The sequence below is a fragment of the Toxotes jaculatrix genome, chromosome 15 (genome assembly GCF_017976425.1).
Source record: "Toxotes jaculatrix isolate fToxJac2 chromosome 15, fToxJac2.pri, whole genome shotgun sequence".
Lineage (NCBI taxonomy): Eukaryota > Metazoa > Chordata > Actinopteri > Toxotidae > Toxotes > Toxotes jaculatrix.
Genome location: NC_054408.1, coordinates 1899016 through 1922146, shown reverse-complemented (window position 1 = coordinate 1922146; position 23131 = coordinate 1899016). Strand labels below are relative to the sequence as shown.

Below are 23131 nucleotides of genomic sequence, written 5' to 3'. Positions count from 1 at the left end.
AATTACTAGGCTGCCGTTCTTCTAATAATCCTTCTGAACCCTCTCTGTCAGGGTCTCAGCCACTTCACAGCCCGAAAAACCAAATCATGTTTGCTGTATTTATGAGGGGTGAGAGCTCTTATTCACACATTTGGTGTGTAAACATGGTAAACAGCCACAGACATGCATGTGTCACACATGTATGTGCAAACATACAGTCTACACACAACTACAGTATGTGCACAGCATGTCCTACACATCAAACTTAACATTATCATGCACAAATTCACATATGTACAGACCAACATGAAAACACACACACACGCGCACGCACACACACTCATTAATGTTCCCTTCTCTGTCCTCTGCCAGAACATCTGGACTCCACTGACATGAAGACATGGTGGACAGCTGAACCTGATATTTGACTCTGTATATTCCTGTCTCTTTGTGATGTGGACACACATCTGTGTCTCTGCCCAGCCTATTCATAGAAAGAGTTCTACAGCAGCCTTGAAGGGCCTCCCATAGGAATAGGGATGTCAGATTCAGGATGTCTGTCTTTCAGTCCCCTGGTTCCTTCATGCACCTTAGCTTTCTAAATCTGTCCGTCCCTCCACTTCACTTCGTTCTCTTGCCTGACTTCCACTTTCCCACACTTCCATCCCTCTGCCTGAACAGACTGTCCTCTGCCAAGGCCAACACTTCTGCAGGACTGACCCAGGCTGCCAAAAAGATGCCCACTGCTGCCAGAGTGTGTGTGTGTGTGTGTGTGTGTGTGTGTGTGTGTGTGTGTGTGTGTGTGTGTGTGTGTGTGTGTGTGTGTGTGTGTGTGTGTGTGTGTGTGTGTGTGTGTGGGAGTGTGTGTGGGAGTGGGGGGGGGGGGGGGGGGGGGGGTCTCGGGTTGTTTTAGAGGGAAGGTCCCCTCGCCCCCGTCCTCAGGGGATCATGAGTTGTGTCAACATGGTCCCTCAGATGGGTGCCAGCTGCCCAGCCTGGGGCAGGAATCCTCCAAACACCGTGCCCATGGTGCAGAACAGCACAGATAGGTGGACTCACAGTGGGACAGTGCCCACAGCTTCCCTCTGCCAACTGTGGTGAAGAAACAACACGGAGACAGGTCTCCATGCCAGCTTCCTGCCATCAGATTAGCGAACTGGCATGCAGTGATAGTACTGCCCCGGATCCACAGGCTGTGAGCAGCAGCCACGCACAGCTGCGAGGGACTCTCAGCGAGCGGGCTGCGGTCTCACTCGAACACTTCAAAACACGAGACTTCATGTGAAATAAAATCAAAGGCTGCAGCAGAAATCAGCGCAGAGGGTCAGTAACTGGCTGGAGGAAAGGAGGGAGGTATAATCTCTTCCTCTGCAAGGCAGCTGCCAACCAAGTGTGGACACATAACTGCATCAAGATCAACAAAGTTTAAAGGGCCACTCCACCAATTTTACACATGAAAATCAGTTTACTGACCATGAGAAGTAACACTCTCCGGAGGAGCTTTCTAAAGAAGATGTCGGCGTGGTGTGAGCAGGGTTTCCTTAGTGTGCAGAGAAAAATTAAAGCCCGTGTTACAAACTTATAGAGTGGAATTTGAAATATTGCCTTTGCCAGGCAGGGAGAACTGAATTATAGAAAAAGTGGGATCCATTGTTCGTGGCTGTTTGACCCACACAGGTGAGGATATGTTGGCCTCTTCTGCACAGATTCTTTTCCCAGTTTGTCTCTTGCAGATTTGATTGTGGTCCCAGGTCTGTCTGCACCTGCTGCACTGCTGCTACAGAACCAATATGGAAACGAACCTGCCCTTAGTGACTGATCTTTGACCCCTGGTGGTCAACAGACGGAGGGGTGCCTCTGACACGAGATTTCTTCAGCCACACCTGCTGCCGGGGCCTGGAAGGGGTCCCACCCTCCTGTCTCCCTCCACCTCTGGAAATAGACCACGTTGCTGCAGAAGTTACATAAGTCGCTGCTTTGTTGAGTGGTTGATTAATGAGCACAGAAGGTAGGAGACTTGTCATATCTATTTCAGTGTGTGTGTGTGTGTGTGTGTGTGTGTGTGTGTGTGCTGTTGCATGTATGAGTTTACATTCTTGGGACTAAGTGAATGTCCAGCCTCTTCCTGCACTGTTCCATGCTGTTCTATTTTGGGGAGTCTTTTTCTTTGGTGGTCTACAGAACAAAACTCTGTCCACACAACATGAAAAATGAAAATGTAGCTCTCATGTGGTTTGTCTGCCTGTGTTCACAGCTCTAACTTGGCCTTGGTTCTGAAAAGGAAGCTGCAGTTTGGGAGGGAGATCAGCAGGTCACTGAAAAACCGAGGGAGGCCGGGAGAAGGACACACCAGGGAAGTGGTGTTGGTGCTGGTGGGTTAATGAAGCACTGAGGTGGAGAGGGGCCAGCTGTCATTCAAAGATCCCCACTGTGTTACTGCTCCCACTCAGCCAGGTTCTTCCCCCAGAAGAAATCAATACCTACTTGTGTGATTTGATTTTACCATAGATATAAGGACTTTTTATTTATCGCACAGGACACACTGAACAGATGGAACGTCAGTGTGAATCAGGCCATTTCATTTAACTTAAGGTAAGTTATTCTACTGTATTTAGCAGAGTGTACAACACATAGGCAGGTTGAAGAGCTTGAGAGCAAGAGAAAGTAAAATGGAGATAATAAAGCTAAACAGAGATACAGAGGTACAGATTACAATCAGATCAGAGTTACATGACACCGAGGCCCAAAGAAGCAAAACACAGGAGGCAGGTGCTACTAAAAGATCAATATTTCATACTTTAATGTTGTCTCTGGCAGGCATTAGCTGTATTAAATACACATTTTACTTTTCCAGTTTTTTCAGTTCACATTTAAACATGTAACCAACTTTATTCCAGTCAACGAGTGTCAAATCTTAATCTGACTGTCCTGTTAATACCAAGGCAAATAGAATTTGGAACAATTATTATTTACACAAGATACAAAAATATATTTCACAAAAAAAGAAAGACATACATTTACAATAAGAAGCTCTATAAAATTACAAATATATTTCTATTATAAAAAGCCATTTTAAATAATCCTCCAGCTCAAGTTTCAGATGAGGGAGTGTGACCTGGTCTGTGTGTGTGTGTGTGTGTGTGTGTGTGTGTGTGTGGGTGTGGGAGGGGGGGGTTGATGATATGATTCTGACCATAAAGTTCCAGTGACTCTTGTAGCATATAATCTATGTTGTCATTCTTCACAGCGTCTCATGGAGTCCATTACCTCATGGCTGCTGAGTATTCTTGTCCTCAGGTTCCCTACAATGCTAATTTTGACCCTTCCTGCAGTCCTTACAGCCCAGGAGCCAGGTGGCCTGGATTCAGTGGAGCACTGCCAGATTAACTTTAGGAGAGCGCTGGCTAGACCTGATGCCGCAGTGGAGCCACTTGGCAGTTGCTGTGCCATCCAGCTGTATCCTGTTGGGTGGTTTTCAGTGTGGGGGGCAGGTGCATTTTCAGGGGGAGTCCAGACATCCACTCCCTCCCTCTCTCATGGCTACACTCCCAGATGACTGTGAGCCTCCGTGTCACATGCCTAAGAACAGACAGAGACAGACAGACCTGATTAGAACTGGACTCCCTGGCTCCCTGGCTCTGACTCTATTCTCAGAGCGGTGGACATTCAGTTTTACAGACTGGTCATCGTAAACATTGGTGGCCCTAATAAACACGCCATTCTCCGGGACTAACAGGGGGCTGGCTGACTGCCCGACTGGCTGACTGAGTGTCCAGCCCCCAACCGGGGACGCGCGTGAGCTGTGAAAGACGGACATTCAGTGTCCAAAACACAGAGCAGAGCAGGGCGGTGGAAGGAAAAAACACGAAAATAAGAAAAGTGTTTCAACTCCCACGTCTGTCTCATTCCATTCCTGACATTTACAGTTGGAATTTCAGCCCAGGTTTGCACCAGCACACATTCCTCATACTCTGATGCAAGTTCCAACACTCACAGGCCCCGTAGTAAAGAGGAGGGCCAACACGAATCAGCCATGTACTGTACGTCCATCATCCATGACGTTCTGGAAGCTGCTAAGTGACGCCCTGTTGCTTCTCAGGTTACAGTATCATGCAAGTACATTCACAGACTTCTGTGTTTCTGAAGTGATAAACATGCATATGAAAAAGGGACGAGGGGAGAAAAGGATGGGACAAAATAGAAAAGCCACAGTTCACAGTGCTATGTGGTGTGTGCAAATTGCATGGTGTTGGTAGCAGCACTTTGCTTTTTTCAAAGCTGAGCGACAGAGTGAAAATGGATCCGCTGCCTTTCTCTCCAGCGTAACCCCAGACGCCTCATGGTCCACGTAACAGGCCCCTGCTCCGTCATGCTCCTGACACATCATTGTTTCTTGGAAACCTAAGGCGAGTGACTCCTGTGTCACTTTATGAGTGGTCGTTAACATAACTGACATAGGGAACAAGCGAGCCTGTTAATTCCGAGTAGCGGGCGGCGCCTGCACACGGGCTAATTCATCAGGGGTCCTGACAGCTAGGTTGCATTAGCACTTACTCTCTAATGTCCTGTCAAGGTCGGCGATGAAGTCCTCCAGGTCTTTAGTGTCGCCGAGTTTGGCTGCAAGGGAGAAGGAGAGAGAGATTCAGACTTCAGAGTGAGGATAGAGAGGAATTTTATAATAAGCATCTTTAATCAAACATTAGACAGCAGACAGGAGCTGGACGCTTCTATATGTGTGTCTTCTGTGTCTTCCACTTAATGATTTATACTTTGTAAACCATCTCACATCATTACAGAAAGTCAAAACTGTGTGTGTTTAAGAATGAGGGGTGTAGCTCACGTTTGGGTGACAGAAGAGGGGGAGAGGTGGTGGCGGGTGAGAGCACAGTGGGGGAATTCAGCCGCTCGTCGCTGAAGCTGAAGCTGTTTCTGTTGAGCGACTCTGCACCTGTCAGGAAGACGGAGAGACAAAGAGACAAAGAGCAGACAAATTAGATGAGGTGAGTGCTCACTTTTCAGTGCACCCCACACAACACACACACAGACAGACACACAAATCTGATCTGTGTCAGAGGAGCAGATTCAGTGTGTAATCATCGCATTCTCCTCTAATGACACCCTTCCTCTGTGGCCTGTCACACACATGCATGTGCTTGTATTTGCACAGACAGACACTTGTTTACACAAACTGAGACAAAAAAATACAAAAATACTTTAAGCCGACTCCAATTCTGACCCCTGAGCAGAAATGATCCCAGTACATTACAACTGCTCTGCATTTATAACAGCAAAAGCTTCCACCCTGCTTCAGTGGACGACTCCGGAGCAAATAATAGCACCTAAAACTCAATTCTGGTAATCAGTGACAGCGATATATAAAATACTGTGCTGGGCAGAGAATTCTCTGAAGGCAGGAACTGTTCCACTGCTCTGAAGCAAAGTTCATCTCTGATTGAGTTAAATCAGAGTACCACCCAACTCTCCATGCAGATGGTCACATTAATGATGTAATGGCCACGCTGATTGTGGCAGGTCACATTTCAATCCACCACATGATATAACACATTTTCAGGAAGAGAGAGGAAAGGAAGCACAGACTTTTTGCAGCTTGGTTTCTGCAACACCAGATAGTGTTAGTCTCCATTTATTAAAACCAGTTTTTTTTGACATTCACATCATTAATCATCTAAAAAAAGTTTTCCTGATAATGATATCTGTGTGTGTGTGTGTGAAGTAAGCGTGTGTCACAGAAAGAAGATTAGGCAACACTTAAAGCCGCCCATGTCTGTCTCACTCCTCTCTGCAGACCTTAACAGTGTCTCAGATGTCGGCCACTTACTTACTCCCCCCTCTCTGACCTGTACCACTCCCACCACTCAGCACTGAACACACAGCGCGAGGTAGCAGACGCCACACACAACAGGGAGCACCCAGACGTGCATGTGCACACACACACACACACACACACACACAGCTGTGGCCTTAACATCCGTGTTTGTCTTGGACATGAAACCATCTAATTTCTCAGTTTTCATTTCTGCTCTTTTTTGTCGTCTACCTTCTCTCTCTCTCTCTCTCTCTCTCTCTCTCTCTCTCTCTCTCATTTATCTACGCCTTCAACGGTCCATCCATCCATCAGGCTGCAACACAATAGGTGGACAGGTCCCTCTTCATTAGACTGCCATGGAGAGGACAGAGCTTCTGCAGGAATCTGATCCCTTCAGCAAATCAACAAGCTCAGTGGTGCCACAGCCACGGGTTCGAACAAGAAGAGGTAAAGCAGTAATTACATAAACTGTAGCTGGACTGATAAATATTGTGGGGACTGATGATGCCCTCAGAAAAACCACTGGAACCTCAGTTATTATGCAATTACCAAATTACTTTCTCAAAGGAAAACAAATCAGCATGAAAAGTTAGATTTTCATCATGTGCAAAGCAGCAGAGCCTGTTAACTGGACATCCTCTCTCCACTCTAAATGGTTTAAATGGTTCCACAGATCGCCGTTCCAGAAATGTTAGGCCCATAAAGATCTTTTCACATCTTCCCTCGGAAATCCAAACCCACTCACACGTGTTTGGGAAACTGTCTTTGCTCCTGGGGACCTGAAACATATTTTTCTCGATGTGTCAGCATATGAGGCTCTCCCGTTCGGGTTAGAGTCAGCCTGGGGCCAGTTCTGCAGCTGGGGAAGGAGAATTTTAAAACACTGTATGGTAGAGTAATATAGTAATGTCTGACAGTAAAACCTTAGAGGCGCAGCCACAATGTGGGGGCAGATGTGCCAAAATATGCAGCAGCAGCTTAATCTAACCCAAAATCTCTGGGCAAGGATCAGGGGTTTTTCTCGCTCTTTCTCTCTGTCTCTCTGTTTCTCTCTGTGTAATTGCATGTGTGAGCATACATACATACATACATACATGCATATCTGCATGTGCAACAGTTTACCAGTAGACCTGGCTGCCCTCTTTATTGCACATTATAAGATCCTGCACAGAGGGCAAAGGTATTACAGTGCCGTGAAGGGGGAAACGGAGTAAAGCTGACTCCAGCAGAGAAGAAGCATGAATGAGGCAAAGTTCATGAGCCTCTGATAAAAAGAAAATGATGTGAGCAGTCACTTCCTGGGACTGTATCTGATGGGAAAGTGGGCAGAACCTCCTCAGACCATCAGCCATAAGTGACAGATGACATCCAAACCATAACTATGTGGTTTGTGCAGAGCCTGATCTCCGTTCTGGAGTCTGAGGCGTCGGTTCACAGTTTGAACTAACGAGAGACAAGATTCAGTCCGGAACCTGCAGGTGTGGGATGAGCAGCTTTATCCATATGACATGAACCATGATAAAAGCGACATATATATCATAACACGGTCCATATACAATATCTGACACTGCTTTTCTTGTCACATTAGGAAAACAGAATCACACACTTCAGGATTCATCCCAACTCACTCTCCGAGTCGCTGATGCCGCTGTCGCTGACGCTGGCGCTGCTCCTCCTCTTCATGGTCTTCAGGTGTTCGTCGTACCTGAAGTGTCGCTTCTCCACCGGCGACGTGAAGTCTTCGATCACCGCGTCGAACTCGCACAGCACGTCGTTCAGATCCTCCTCGTTGACGAACTTCGCTGCAAGAAAACGCAAATTTAAGTATAAAAAAAGTTTTTTTTCTTTAATATATTTATGAGAGACAGCTAAGGTTGACAACAGAGCCACCAGCACACAGTTAGACTGTGGTAGTGTAACCTAATATTATGGCAATGAGAATATTTGACTCTATAAATCCATTAAATGCAGGATCAGGATCTTTTCTATTGCAATGTTATATTTAAATACTTCAGTACAGGAATGTTATTGGACTTTGAAACTACAGTGACAATGAACACCAAACATTCATTCTTACAGTTATTACTAATTAAAAATACAACTTACCTTGAGGTTTAAGCTTTGGAGACTTCATGGTTCAAGTAGTCGGGTTAGAGATTATCCAGTACTGTCCTGAAAGGTCTGTGTTATATTTTTATATATACATATATATGTATATATATGTCCCTCAGTGTAAAGTCCCCCTCTGTCCTCCTGTGTAAAACACTCCTGAAGGTCTTCAACTAACCCTGCCGCCCGAAGACTGCCGCTTTTTAACGAGCCCTGCTCAGAGAGGGCGGTGACAACCGAAGCAGAGATGGGAGGGGAGTGTGTGTGTGTGTGTGTGTGTGTGTGTGTGTGTGTGTGTGTGTGTGCGCATGCGTGCGTGTGTGCGTGCGTGCGTGCGCGCGTGCGCAGTGACCAATAAAAGTTTTCCCGGTTGAAGTTACACACTCCTGACGTCTCCCTCATAAAAGTGTGTTTGTAAACAACTTGTGTGTCACTCTCCGAGCAGCGGTGTAATACACAGATATTTATAATCATGACCCACAGCTTTTCAGATTTTATCACCAGGCAGATCCAAACAGAACGAGGCCAAACTGTGACTGAGAGTCAGACCCTGGAGGAGCCAACACTCTCTGAACCCTTTATATCATTGTCAGTGATGTGCAGCTGGAAATGATTAGAATTAGATTTAATATATATACGTAGAACGTGTATATCACATATGGAGGGTTCAGCTTTACTTGAGTATGATTGCGACCCTTATGTTCCTTTTATGTTACTTTACTACAATTCAAAAGCAAATACTGTACTTTTCATTCCAGTATATTTATTTGACTAGTTATATAGTTTATTAATTTACTAATTCATATTAATTAACAAAAAGGTGAACAGTTTGTAAAACACAAAACATTCCAGAGGCACCTGACAGTATGTCAGATAGTTGAAATTACTGTAGCTGAGAATTATGTATTAGGTTTTTCACTGCGCTGTACTCAGACAGCATCTTGAAAGTCTTGTAAATCTCCTGGCTTTGTATCACGTGATCTCCTGTGATCTTATCAGGTGGGCCTCTATCAAAGAAAACTTTATCAGACTGACAGATGTTTTGTCTGTGTCTGATCTAAGGCAGAGGTGAAGTAAGAGCGACATCTGGTGGTGCAGTGTCACAGTTGCATCTGAAGTTTGGAACCTGGGGGGATGGTTTTTCCAAAAAGTTCAGCAACACAAACTGTTTAGCTTCACACTCCCCTTACTTGCTTGTTTCAGGCCTTTTGAGTTTATCACAGTCTTCACCAGCAGGTGGAGTTAACATTACACCTCAGAAGTCACTTCCAAGGCAATTTAGTTTGGTCAAACAGAAGCAGTGCTACAACCATAATGGTGAACTTTCATGTGCTGGTTGGGTTAAAAGACCCAGAAAGTAAGTGAGCATTTACCTCAGCGGTCTGTCCACTGATTGATAATCAATCCACTGGATAATCTGCTAAAAGGTCCATGTGAACTTCTAGCAGCTCTGATCTCTGAATAATTATTCCCACAGTCAGCTCACACAGAGACAAACAGCTGGTTCTCATCAGTTTGCCCAAAGCCCCAGACAGCCAGTTGTCCAATAAAGCTATCTGTGAATGAATTTGTCTTCGCAGATCAGTAGCATGCAGGACAGCCATGCTGAGACTTTCACACCTCCAGTGCCCAGTTTAACGTGATCAGCAAATGGATAAACACGCCATGTGTTTGCAGCTGCACGTGTCTGTTGACTCTGGAGGCCCATAGGTGCAACTTAACGATGGGCCTGGCTTCAGCAGAGGTGCTAAAAGTGACACCTTCAAGACACCATGAGAAGATCAGTGTTCACATGCTCATTCTTTGGATACCAAAACTCTCTACTTGCTAACTGAAGCCATTCATTTATATACTCATGCATCACTGAGTAAGTACGAATGGTAATCATATTTATTGTAAAATAAATTACATGGTCTGTACTTACATATTTACATTCATTTCTGTTCATTTCTGATGGACAAAATCAATACACATCAATACACATCAACTTAAAAATGAAAGTGGTATCTCAAAAACACGCAAACCTATTGACAAAAAGATTACGCACAACTACTGCTCTCGACAAATCTGGAAATGGATGGTGTATGTGTTAGAAAGTGTATGAAAGTATGTATTTGCTTGTGGCTGCATGCAATGGCTATAATTTAGTATATTCACATGTGTACTGTCCTCTACACGTGACCCTATGTGTGGAAATGTATGTGCATATGTCTACACGTTGCATGTGTGCTTAAATTGCAGGTAAAGGAGTATGGTTGACCTGACAGTGACCTGTATGTGCATCACTCAAAGTCACAGCCCAGCAGCTCTATTCTCATGGTGATGGAGTTCATCCAGCTTCTGGGGACGATTCGGATGAAGCGTGAGAAGATGGGAGGGTAGATGTAGTTCTTCACATGGTCGTTGTTGTCTTTATTTCCAGAGAAAGTCTGGATGTGATGAGAGAGAGGAGACAACACACTGTCAAAGAAAACTCACACCAGTCAACTGGCTCTTGTGATTTTGCTGCAGCCCACCTTGGATGAGAGGTCCTCATCATCTGTGTACTGGTTCCAGTGTATCCCATTGTCGCTGTGCTGCAGAGTGTAGGACATGACGTACATCTCTGTCCCCAGAGACTTTGCTCCCTGTGTTATTATACCTGTGATCTTCTTAACCTGGGGCAGCTCCACCTGAAGCCACTGGTTCATGTCATTGTACTGTGGAAGAGAAAGCGCAGGAGGAGGGAGATAATGGGTTTGACTTGTAGGTTGTTGTGTGGATGAACCACTGGAGGAACGTGTGTGTTATTTAATCCACAGTTGAGGGCTGTGGTGTGTGTGTGTATCTGCTGCCAGCAGGTCACTCAGATCCTGTGTTACAGCAGCACTGACCGTCTGTGTGTCAGTGTACCTGATTCTCATTCTAAATTTGGATGCATTCATTGTGACCTGTCATGTCAGGATTAGGTGAGCACCTTTGCCTGCCATGCGTTGATGGTACCCTGTCTGTTGAGGCGTGCCAGAGAGGGTTTCCAGGGTCCAGAGTACCAGCTGGAGGCTGTGGAGCTGGCAGTGATCCGACGGTCTTCTATGAGTCCGCTCTCTATGCCCAGAGGCACCGAGCAGCCTGAGGATTACAAATGTCAGTTAATCCGGACCATGTGCTTTATGTGCATAGCAAGCATGGTTAAACACAACGTTAGGTGGTCAGTGAACAATGTACAAAATCAAATGTGTGACACAGATATTGATCATGAGTTCACGTTTTTGACCTGTGCTCTGCCTTGCTCACGTCCATGTCACATGTACAGTGACACCTTACCGTCAAGCTCACAGCCGTAAAACTCCATGCGAAGCGTGGCCTTGTTGTACCAGTTGATGGGGTGGAGCCTGATGAATCGTCCAATCACAGGAGGAAAGAAGGTGTTTTTCTTTGTCTCATAGGCTTCCTGGTTCCCCTGGAACACCTGGTGAACAAGGGAGAGACAGACAGACAGACAGACAGACATAAAGAGCCGATCACACACTTTCTTAGTTTGTAGCTGTACTGATCAAAGAGGTGATCAAACTTCCCCCACCTTCCTGAGGCCCTTGCTGTCTCCTTTATAGAAGATCCACTTCCGGCGGTCGTAGCTGTAGGAGATCAAGTACTTGACCACATACTGGGAATGGAACATCTGCTTGGCTCCCTGCGTGGCCACCTGGCTGACCACAACCGGCCGCTGGAAGTCCACCTGTGCAGGGGGAAGTCCACAGGTAGCAGATTGTATTCACACAGAGAGCAAGTGCACATATGCAAATATGGATTTCGTACACCTACAACACACACCTGAATCCAGCTGTTGTTCTGCTCTGTGCTCCACGCGTTGTATTTACCCTGATTGTTCAGTCTGGCGAGATGGGGCTCCCAGTATCCTTCAAAGATGGAAATACTGTCATTACTCTGGTGACATCTTTGCTTATAGAGCTTTACTACAGTAGTTATGCAATAATTTCACAAGTCTTTGTGACTGCAGTAGGATCACACTGTGGATGGATGCAGACAGGAGGAGGTTTGGTTACCTCTGGTGTTGAGTGCAGTGATCTGGTTGTCTTTCACACTGCCTGACTGTAGACCCAGTGGACGGTAGCAGTCTTAGACGAGACATACAAGTAACACATCATTATTAAAACACAACATAACAGTATGTCGGTGTAGTGAGAAAATCATACCCTAAATGCTGCAGTGTTTCATTTGTTTGTACCATTGTCTAGAACCAGGAAGAGGGTCTGCATGCCCCTGTGTTGGTTTAAACCCACTTCTGTCTCCAGCTGCCACAGGCCAGGTTTGGACGGATACATCTCCAGAGTAGCAAAGTTCCCTGCAAAGACAGTTAGGTACAGTAATTAAGCTGAAAAATACTGGACTGCTATCATCAGTCCAAACAAACATTACAGTGCTAACCAGGCAGCAGTGGGTAGACAGCCTGTCTGTAGCTGGTGGTCTTCTTATGGAGGAACGTCTGGCCGTGGAAGTGGACACTCTGAAAGTCTTTGGGAGAACCCACGTTGATCAGATGCCAGCACACCAGCTGGTTGGTGTACATCCTCAGGCCCTTCAGGTTGTATATAATCCCATTGATGGCTAAGGAAACAACATGAAGACATTTTTATTAACAGTGCTGGTGAAAACTGAATGAATGAATACTGAAATGAATGTTATCAACAGCGAATGTGCATCACTATGTGTTTAAATAAGCATGTTATATAATTAGTTCCTATCATATTCGAAACATTTTGGGTGGAGGATGATTTTAACCAAACTAGTTGAAGGTACTGATGCATTACAATGGAACTTGAGGTTGTCCTTCAGATTGGGGTCCATGATTCTCCTTCGGCTTTTCCTCTGCATTATCTCACGGTTCTTCTCATAGTACCAGCTCTGTGACTCATCGAAGGTCATGAAAAGCAGCACGAACTCCCTGATGTCTGGTAAATCCAGGGTGCCCTCTCGACACACCAGCAAAGGCCCAATCAAGCCGGAGTGGATGTCCCTTTCCTGAGAGACAGAGCACAGATTAGTGCTTAAATCTGAATACATTTACTTTGCTCAATTCAGACATTTAATTTAATGTATTTCATGTAACAGGTAAAAATCAGTGCACCGTGTTTTACTTTCAGCCCAGTCATCTGTGTCCCACAGTGTCTTTTTTTTGCGGCCATTAGGGGGTGCCGCAGTCAGAAACTCAAATAATGCGTACACTGCTTTTAATGTATGTTTGTAAATGGAATTTCTTTGATACCTGTCACACTAAACTTATAATTAGTTAATAGTACTCACAGGATTAACACCTGAGTAGTAGGCCCAAGTCCGACAGTGAGACTCTTCTGCCGTTGGCCCAACCATGGAACTGACCTTCCACAAATATGTGAAGGTGGTATTGGGTTGAACCTCGTTGTCATATTTATACCAGTACTTGGAGCCATCCTCGTAGGACAGACCTTCTGTCTGCTTGGTATAGGAAACCCCATTTGGGTGAATGGAGTATGGCCGGTGTGCATTGTTCCTGAACACCACCTACAAGTCAACAGACACATTCTGTGTAAAAAAAAAAAATCTATACAACTGTCAAGTTTGTATGATCAATATGAAACTACTACCAGCAGCTGGTTAGCTTTGCTAAGCATGAAGACTGGAAATAGCTACCACCCTGTAGGCCCATATTCAGTCTTTAGCTAAGCTAAGTTCACTGGCTGCTTCCTCTCACTGATTTGTTTTGCATACAGACACACGGTTTACATAAAGCATCAATTAGTTGTAAATGCTACAATTGATATAAAAGACATAAAAACATAAACATAAAAATGCTGACAGAGACGCCCTTGCACTTGCAGCTGATGTGGCTGAACTTACCATGATGCTTTGTCCAACCTCTGCCTTGATGAGAGGTCCCAGGATGCCTAGATGCTCGTCTATCTCTCCACGGATGTCAGGTGTGCTGAAGCTACTATCCATGTATCTCCGGAAAACCACCTTGGTGAACGTAGTTTCTCGGCTGTTAAGTTGTGACTTGTCTTGCCTCCTGTGTTGGTAACACTACCTTATTTTAGCCTTTAATTTGTATGTATGTGTATTTGCTGTACCATTTTTTACTGCAGTCTCTGAGCTTACCTCTGTCCGTAGCCGCCGTAGTCCCACTCAACCTCCTCTGCAGCGATGAAATAAGTCTTTACGTTCGGGCCTGAGAATTTTAAGTAGTATTTGGTGGTCTCGTCCAGGTTGAGATTCTTGATGTCTTCATGGCTGCTGTAGGGGTCTTTGTAGGTAACATATTCATATTCATCTTCTTTCACATCTTGCTCATCAAACCCTAGACGATCTGGCTCATCCCCAGGAATATACAGCTCATAGTCACTGAAATCAGGCCGGGGCACCCCTATGACCACAGGCATGTTAATGAGATCCTCCTCATCAGAGAAAGGCTGTGGTGCACTGGGTCGTGACCCCCGCGGGGTCATGCCTGGATTAAATCCACGAGGAGACATTGGTAAACCACTCCTAGCAACAGGCTTGTATACCTTCCTCCTTTTTGTTTTCATGCCTTCGCCCTTCTGGGGCCTGTGTCGGAGGGTCACCCTCTTGATCTTCTTCTTCGGAGCTGGCGTTGTTTGAGGAGTCTCTTTCTCAAAATATTTCATCATGTGGTCAGGAATCTCCATGGGTACCATTTGGTGCGTTCCCTCATAGGGCCAGTTGTAGTCCTGTGTTTTAACAGAGGTGGTTTTAATCACCTCTGTGTTGTTCCCTTTGAGGTAGATTAACACCTCTTCACTGCTCTCTGAGGCACTTAGCTCCTCAGAACCTCCATTTTTCACTGCGTCACTGGAGAAGGACAGGTTACCTGAACCCACAGTCTCATTGGAGAAACTTTCTGAGGAAGACGTGTGGTTCAACTCACCAAAAAGAGCTGTGATGTTCTCTCGACTGTCTGAACTAAGCTCCCCTGTTGACTTTGATCCATTTGATCTTGATATATCTGAATATTTGCTATTCACTGAGCCATTTTGCAAGAGCCCAGTTTCAAGTAAAGTATGTGTTACATTTTCAAGGCTGGAATTGACTCGATTAGGCTCAACTTCAGAGGAATTCATTTGTAGTCCGTACTCCGGCTTTGCTGCAGCACTCAAAGAGCCATTGTCACTGGTTGTGTTGTCTGTGTTCTCCAAGTCTAAGGTGGTCGAGTTGCTTCTGTCTGTGCTGTTGATGTTAACCTCCCCAACATCAGACGCTGGTACAGACACTGAATGGTTTGTTGCATCTGCAGACACGTTAACATAGTTAGTCGCTGTGTTATTCACATCGTCCCTTGGTGGCAGAGTGGTAGCAGACACATTGCCCTCTGGTGTACTGTGGAGGCTGCTGGAATTGGATACAGGAGCAGAGTAAGAGAACACATCTCCTCTGGTGAGTCTTTCCTCTGAGTCCTCGGCCGAGTCCGGGCTCACAGAGGCAGTCAGGTTTACGTTAGTTTGTTCAGGCTCCAAGAGGGAACTTAAATTTCCAGGTAATGTTACAGTAAGATTAGCAGTTCCTTGTAATGTGGCGGTAAGATTGGTATGTGTGTCTGTAGATACATTTCCAGCTGCTGATAATGCCGTAGCATTGTGAATTGTTGTGTTCTTTGTGTCAGACACAGAATCATTCTTAGGATTTGAGACAACGGGAGAAGAACTGCTATTTGTAGTTATACTGTCGTTCTTTGGTAAATCATTTGTGTTATTAAAGACGGTCGTGTTCTCTGTTTTCATCTTGTCAAATATTGGTGCGGCACTTCTGTTCTGCGTATGTTTTGTATTCTCACTGATGCTGTGGTTCAGCAAACTAACCTCAGTAAAGTTTACTCCATCAACCTCTTTCCAATTGGGAAATGATGTCTCATTTTGTGCATTTGGCTTTGGAATAGAGGTTTTATTGTTGCTCTTTATCGCTGTGAAATTAAGGGTGACATTCGGACCTCCATCAAGCACATCAATAGCATCGTAGTCAAGGAAAGAGAGGTCCAGTTCCTCCGCCTCCGAGTCCATCGACTGGTTCTTCAGAGACCTGAGACCTAATTCTTCTGCAAACATATCTGTGTAAACATCTACCTCCACAGGCTTTTCTTTTACAGGTTTTGGTTTCTCCTCTTCCTTCTTGATATCATCCCAGCTCGGAGGCTTCCACACCGTAAACTCTTTGTTGACCGTTGCGTCTTCATAGTCATTGTACTCATACTGGTAGTCACGGTAGCACTCAACATCCTGAAACTTGACGCGCATTCCTTTGGTTGTCTCATGAGAGTTCAGGGAAGCCAGCAGCCAGACTCCTGGTTCAACAGAGACACACAAAAATCATCCATGAAAGACTCTAAAACACCAAGCAGCTGTTTCAGCTGATAGTCTCTGTGGATTTACACTTAATATTGTTTCAAATATATACAGTATATTGACTTTCTGCTGTCGTGATATTAAACATATCTTGAATTTACTGGGATACACAGTAAATAATTTGACATAAAAAAGGCACTGTGAGCCCCGACTGACCAATGTTGTCCATGCTCATAGTGATGGTTTCTCCCGTCATGGGGTAGAGACTGAGAAAGTCCTCTGTCCGCTCATTCAGCTCGAATGCATGGCCATAGAAGGTAGCTGTCTGGATGTAGTCCTGCGCTCCAATGCTCGACACATGCCACGTTGCAACCTCGCCATTACAGAAGCCCAAGAGCGGGCCGCTCTCAAACGCATAACCATTAATCGCTGTGAGGACATGTGCATGAATATCAGTCATCTGACAGGCAGCTGACAGGCAGCGCAGTTCAATGAATGAACAAATCATGGAGTGACAATGTCACCTCTTTCAGGATGAGCTTTCGTTAGCTTCAGTCCGATTATGGCGAAACTTACTGTGCATGACGTTGGACTTATAGAAGTCCGGGTCAGTCTTGCTGACTTTGGTTCGATCACAAAAGTGGCCAACGTTGTAATCCAGGTACCAGCTCTTGTTTTCATCAAACACGGCAAAAATGGCGTGCTGCTCCTTGTCTGCTTTCAGCTGTAGAAACAAAGCAAAGCCTTTATTCATCCATTTACACCTATCCACTCATTTATAGAACATTTTGGATTATTTTGACAAACTGTTTTGGCTTTCAGCATAATTAGTACTGAAAGAATGTGCACATTTGTTAGACTATGGATAGTCTTGAAAGTGTAATACAGAATCAGTATAGTTAGTTACCTTTTCACTGCCTTGCTAAATATTTAGTTTCCCTTTCATAGGTTTACAAAACTGTGACAGGTCAATGATCATAAATGCAACAAGATATTTTTCATTTCCACAAAACTGTAGAAAACATAAATTGTGGCTTTATATGTTGATCTACAAATGCGTTGTAATTATGACCAACTCACCAGTAAATGACCAAATCTTTGTTTTTTATTCATGTTGAAAAATCTGTATTTACAGAAACAAAGTGTCTACGTGCTGCTCGCGTTCCTACAGAGGACGACGCCTTTCACCTGCACGTTCCTGACATTGAGGGACTGACTCTTGCAGATGAGGATTGGTCCTATCAGTCCCGAGGCGATGTCACGTGGTGCGTCCACTGCGCTGTGGTACATCCGCGTCAGACACCGGGAGTCTCCTTCCAAAGGCTCGTCCTCTTCGACCACTCTCCACACGTAAGTGTATGTCTCACCCGGCTGGACACCATGAGAATGGTTGCCTGGCAACCATATCACAAAGTACCCCATCAGATATTTTCTCATCATTTAATTTAATCAAAGCAAAGTGGACAGTCCACCACACAAAGCACTTCATCAGTGTGTCTGATGGTGAGGAGAGGCTCAGTACCTCCCTCTGGGTAGTTGACTCCCTCCTCTGACTTGGCAATTGTCAGTCCGTGTGGATAGATGCTGTAAGGCCTGGACGCCTTGTTCTTAAAAACAATCTGTAAAAGGACAGGAGGATGTGTGAGGACACAGAGTCTGTAAACAATGTTAAATGGTGCTCTGTGATCAGAGCCATTTATCTGAGACGCCACTGACTGTGAGGTTAAAGTGCCAACTTTGACCTTTAATTTGAGCGTTTATCTCCACAGCAGATGACCAGTGTAGAAACTGCAGCTGTTTTTTTGTTGAAGAGCTGCTCAATTTATGAAAGCATGAAAAAACCATCATCAAGTGCCTGTTAGTTTAAGAACATGTCCTTGCAACCTCACCTTGATAACGTCTCTGATTTGTGCTCTGATCACTGGGCCCAAGATGCCGAGCTCATTTTTCCTTTGCTTCGTCTCCAGCCGTTCAGTGAACGACTCGTTTTTGTACAGAGTGTACACTGCCTTCTTGTACTTCCGACCTATGCGTGTTGATGACTGCCTCAAGTACTGGTGCTTGAAGTCCCTGCACAAAAAGATAAGAGGTTTTTATCTAATTCTGACACATGGATTTGACTTTTACAAGACACAACAAAGCGTTTTTAATCAGTGAAAAACTCTTCATCCAGTTTAAACAGAACGTAGAGTGTAAAGATTATCTTAATGAGTGAAAAACAGAAAATCAGAAGAAGAAAACCACATTTAATAAGAAGAGAAAAACTAATCACAGGCAGTGAAGTGACAGTAAACAGAACAATTAATATCAGTTCATTTAAAACGCTTTAGTAATAATGTTTTAAATGTTACTTACTCATCAACATGTTCGTGCATGGTAGGTGCATAGTCCCACATAATTTCCTCAGCTGCTATGTAGTACGTCCACTCCCTGCTTTGTCTTCTTTGCTCAATAGTCATCTGTCGCAGTGGCGCTTTGAAGCCATCACACTTCTTCACATCCACGAAACCATGCATGCCAGCTGCAAGAGCAGGAAATTTCAGTTTAGTTCCATCTGTGGTGAAAACCTGTGTGGATGGTGGATCCATTCGTGTGGGATCACAGAGAAACACTCACCTTCAATGTGCTTCAGTGTGTGCGAGGAGAGCAGCCAGCGGCCTTCATGGAGCGCCACCATGCTTACGGTGGCGGTGGAGCCACTGATCAGCCCCACTGATGACACCTTATGCCCAGTCTGCTGCAGCACCTGCCCGTTCATGTGCACTGAGAATACCTCAGGCTCTGAGCTCATACCCAGCAGATGCAGGCTGACGGAGGAATGAGCACACACGCTGACATCTGGAGAGAAAACAGGAAACTGTTGGTGAGGGAACACGGGACGTTCCGGGACACAGGTTTGATGTGCTATGATACTGACTGAATGATTCATTTGAAGTTGGGTTAAACATTATGCAGGAGATTAACTGATAGTGAAAATATTCATTTGTTCCAGTCCAATACTTTTAGTTTTAGTTTAGGACATTATTTACCGTGAAGCATCAACACTGTTGTTATAGTTACTTGCAGCTTAATATCCTTTCTGCGCACTGACTCAGAACAGAGGTTTGACTATTAACAGGACCAAGTCTGAGGTGTCCTGATCTCTGCTTTAATGACTGATGATACCTGATCAACTGACTGACAGTTTGAGTATCTGAGTGACTGACTAACCGGGCAGCGATCCCTTTGTGTATCCGTTGATGGTGTATTTGACGTGGTTGTCTGAGTCGTAGCCGTTTGGTTTGTTCTTGCTCTCCTTCTCATCAAAAACCCCAAAGAGGAACACATACTCCTGGTGGACCCCAATCTGCTTCCCCGACTCATCCAGACTGCCTGTGAAGAGACAGGGGACATGGCAACCATGACCCTTTCACTTCAGCAGCAACAGCAACTGACATTTTGTGGTTTCCACGTCAAACAAAAGTGACGACACAGCCACATTTCATCTTACCAGGTTTGCAGATGAGCAAAGTGCCGATGAGGCCTAAGTTGTAGTCCTCCACAACATTCTGGTGGGAGATGTAGGTGTAGGTGAGACAGGTGGGGTCGTTTGGCTGAGGAGAAACATCTGACGTCACCTCCCAGTGGTAAACATGTTCGCTGTTTGGCTGCACCACGTCGTCCTCCTTCTCTTTCTGTGATGTGTTGTCAAAGTAGTTGGCGCCTGTAATAAAAACAAAACAAAAAACTCTGCATTATGGACGAATGAAGAATAATGTCGGACTGGACACATGAATTAAATACCATTGCTGTGCAGGGGTCTGAGGAGATCATTGACTTTCTTAACTAAATTTGTGACATGACTGAAATGATTTTGCTTAAGTCCCAAAACTAATGAAGACTTAATGAAGAGTTTCCTGGAAGCAGTTCTTTTATTCTGAAACCCTCTGACCTTTGAATTAAGTGCAAATTAAGAAACGCTTAGTCTCAATTTCCTAAATCCACAATGCCACGAATGTCTTGTTCTCTCAGTATGTAAGAACAGAGACAGTGATTTCCGGGATTAGAAGTTGGACTTCAGTACCGTCTATTTCGATAATCTGCCTGTCCTGGTTAATATTTTAGAAAAAGACAAACACAGTTGTTTGTTGTGTTGGCCAATCTTGTGTAACTATTGGAATGAATAACATCATGGCCGCCTACTCTGACCCTAACCTCACAGACACACTGAGTTACAGGGTGTTACTGGTGTCTTCAGGTTTGCCACAGTCCTCAGCAGCTGGGTTAACAGACACCCACCCTCTGACTGTTTCCCGTAAGCCACCCCGTGTGGGTGAATGCTATGTGCTTCAGTCGCCATGTTCCTGAAAGTGACGACGATCGTCTCCCCCTCCTCAGCTCTCAGTGTGGGTCCGAGGAGACCTGCAGAGGAACAAACAGACTTAAGTGGAATCCACTGCACTTATGTATATTTATATACAGCATGACGCACCAGAACAAGTAAGGACAATTCATAATGACTCATCACGGTCTTTCTGTGTTATTATTGTTGATTCACTGACTGTTTTCACCAGCAGTTCACCACTGGCCCATGCATTGTAATGTATGTCAGTGCAATACAGTTGATACAATATGTGTTTTCTCTTTCTGGTAATTCCTTATTTTTTGTCTCTTATTTTCCTAGAAAGGAAATAATATTCCACTGTTTCCTGGACAGGAAAATGTACTTTGGTTCTAATTTGAGGGAAATATAGAAAATATCCAGCTGGGACAGTTGTTAAGTGTCTGAGGAGTCCCTCCTTAATAACGGAGTCCCGTTATTAAGGATAAAGGAGATGAGACACTAGTTACAGAACTGCTGATATTCTTTCTTTTAAAGAAACATACATCCCAGTTCCCTTCTGGGAAATGAGGAAATAAATGTTTCTGTCTGCGTCACTAGCGAATCTGAAGATAGGAAAAAGGGTTTCTTCATAATCAGAGTCAGACAGACTGTATTCATTAAATGATGTGCAGCATTTACCTAACCAGGAGGGATGAGTCTTAGCCTGCCTGAAGTCTTTCTCATACTCCCGAAAGACCACTTTCTTATAGGTGGGACCAAACCTACCGAACGGTGGAAAAACACAAAACATGAATCAGCACACAAGGAAAACAAACGTCCCACACCAAGCACCGCATATCAACAAGAAATGGAAGACACGAAGGCACAAATTTCTCAAAGTCTGTAACCTAGAATGTCTCTAAATATATCTGTGTGTGTGTTTGTGTGTGTGAACTCTGATACTATCGTAGACAAATAACAGGCTGACAAAGAAATGCAATAAGGAACAGGACGCTGGCTGAAACATAGGCAAAATTAAATGAAAATAAATAAATAATAATGAAACAAAAATACAATATAAAATTACAAAATTGCCAAACATTGCAAACATTAACTTGGAATTTCATAATGAATTTAAAAAATGGTCTTTAACACCTGCTGCAAATCTAATTCTTATCATTTAATATCACAAATCCTTCAGCCAGGATCCTACCTGTGTGTGTCATTGTCATGGTATTTCCAGTCTATCTCGACAGCAGCGATGTAATAGTGTCTCTCCCTGGGTTGATGCTGATCTGACTGGACATAGAGGACAACAGTCAGCACAACCAGGACGGGCAGGAGACACCGAGATCCAGCCCAGGGACAGAGCCTCATATCTGGTATTAATCCTCCAGGTGAGACTGGGTCTGCTCTGCAAGTGAGGAAGCTGTGATCTGACAGCGAGGTCTGCTCTGTGCTTTATCTGCCACTGACACACACACACACACACACACACACTTTTAAACATTATGTCCCAGGGCAATGAACTGTGTCTCTGTATATGTTTTTTTTTCTCTTGAAATTGAAACCTCATGTGATTTGCTGTGAATCATGTGGTGGGGCTGAGCTTATTCCGTCATTGCTGAAAACACTCTGTGGGGATGAGCTTTGACAATTACATCGCAAATTTCTCTGACCTCAAAATGTTCCGGGACCAAATTCCCATAAAAACATATCATAATTCACAGAGCAAAACATTCCTGTGTGTAACAGGTGGAGACAACACCCATCCCGGAGTGTGGTTTTCCCCCCAGTTTAACGATCGCAGCTGTACGAGCCTAAACAAAATAACTGCTAACGTTTTTTTTTTGTTTGTTTATTTTTAATCTGTCAGTTGCAGTTCTCTTATGACTCTCATTATGTCTGAGCCTTATCTCACCTACAGGTGCTTTTCTACTTACTCCAAATACTTAATTGATCATTGTCGGTAAAAGTCTGCATCTTATGTCACTGTAGTTTTTTTAAGCTGCTTTGTCCACTGATGTTGTATTTTCCTGTCACAGCCACTGCAGCAGCTTTACAGCACATCTGTAAAGCACTCTGCACCTGTGTCAAACACATACTGATAAAGTTAGGAGGAGACTGATCGATTGATATACTATCAGTTATGGATTAGAAACCTTTGAATCGGAGCAGCACAGTTTTAAAGAAGGCAGAAACCTTTTTAAAATGGATGTACACGTAGTAGTTCCACTGTTGTCACTGTAATTAATAAATAAATGGCAGGTAAACAACTTTAGATGTGCTTATATGAAGTGATTCAAATATATCAGCACACTTTCATTTGTAAAGATCATTGTGTGTCTCTGTTTAGTCATGTTGTTGTCATTGTGCATCTCTTTGCTGTTATTTTGCGTGATCATTGTGCGTTTGTGTTTAGTTGTTTTGGGTCTGTGGTCAGTTGTGGGCATTTTGTGTGATTTTGTGGTTGCTTTGAATCTCTGCAGTTATCCTGTGTCTCTTTGTTGTTTGATTGAATTTCATTCAGAGGTATAAACAGCCACTGGTACCTGCAGGATACCTGACTGACCCATTCACAAATCC

At 44.4% G+C, this 23131-nt stretch overlaps 2 protein-coding genes across 3 annotated transcripts; both read right to left on the bottom strand.

Moving 5' to 3' along the window:
• Positions 1-2755: 2755 nt before the first annotated feature.
• rgcc (regulator of cell cycle) lies at positions 2756-8103 on the bottom strand. Of its 2 annotated transcripts, XM_041056623.1 has the most exons (5): positions 7913-8101; positions 7435-7608; positions 4820-4927; positions 4534-4596; positions 2756-3558 (listed from the first exon to the last, which is right to left on the bottom strand). In XM_041056623.1, the coding sequence occupies exons 1-5, from the start codon at positions 7938-7940 to the stop codon at positions 3551-3553; spliced, it is 381 nt and encodes a 126-aa protein (XP_040912557.1). In that variant the 5' UTR covers positions 7941-8101; the 3' UTR covers positions 2756-3550. The 2 variants fall into 2 exon arrangements, with proteins under 2 accessions (XP_040912557.1, XP_040912556.1); XM_041056622.1 differs by lacking the exon at positions 2756-3558 and having other exon boundaries at positions 4523-4596; positions 7913-8103.
• A 1683-nt stretch (positions 8104-9786) lies between these two features.
• On the bottom strand, positions 9787-21990 carry f5 (coagulation factor V). Its single transcript, XM_041057625.1, has 25 exons — positions 21759-21990; positions 21245-21327; positions 20521-20643; positions 19733-19945; positions 19453-19614; positions 18859-19080; positions 18598-18763; positions 18132-18312; positions 17765-17861; positions 17431-17636; positions 16819-16966; positions 16459-16671; positions 14048-16241; positions 13790-13958; positions 13217-13453; positions 12724-12934; positions 12341-12520; positions 12141-12257; positions 11959-12030; positions 11726-11811; positions 11475-11630; positions 11219-11363; positions 10872-11023; positions 10432-10614; positions 9787-10344 (listed from the first exon to the last, which is right to left on the bottom strand). Exons 1-25 carry the CDS (start codon positions 21920-21922, stop codon positions 10198-10200), a joined length of 6027 nt encoding a protein of 2008 aa, XP_040913559.1. The 5' UTR covers positions 21923-21990; the 3' UTR covers positions 9787-10197.
• Between the last annotated feature and the right edge of the window lie 1141 nt (positions 21991-23131).

What these genes read in the sequence shown, in the direction of transcription:
- rgcc (XM_041056622.1), bottom strand. Translation starts at nt 7,940, where the DNA reads ATGAAGTCTCCAAAGCTTAAACCTCAAG. An exon ending in TCCAAAGCTTAAACCTCAAG is followed by an intron (nt 7,609 to 7,912) that starts GTAAGTTGTATT and finishes GTTTTCTTGCAG; the next exon opens with CGAAGTTCGTCAACGAGGAG. An exon ending in CCCTCTTCTGTCACCCAAAC is followed by an intron (nt 4,597 to 4,819) that starts GTGAGCTACACC and finishes TCTCCCTTGCAG; the next exon opens with CCAAACTCGGCGACACTAAA.
- f5 (XM_041057625.1), bottom strand. Translation starts at nt 21,922, where the DNA reads ATGAGGCTCTGTCCCTGGGCTGGATCTCGGTGTCTCCTGCCCGTCCTG. An exon ending in CTTCCTGGTTCTAGACAATG is followed by an intron (nt 12,031 to 12,140) that starts GTACAAACAAAT and finishes GTCTCGTCTAAG; the next exon opens with ACTGCTACCGTCCACTGGGT. An exon ending in AGAACAACAGCTGGATTCAG is followed by an intron (nt 11,631 to 11,725) that starts GTGTGTGTTGTA and finishes CCCCCTGCACAG; the next exon opens with GTGGACTTCCAGCGGCCGGT.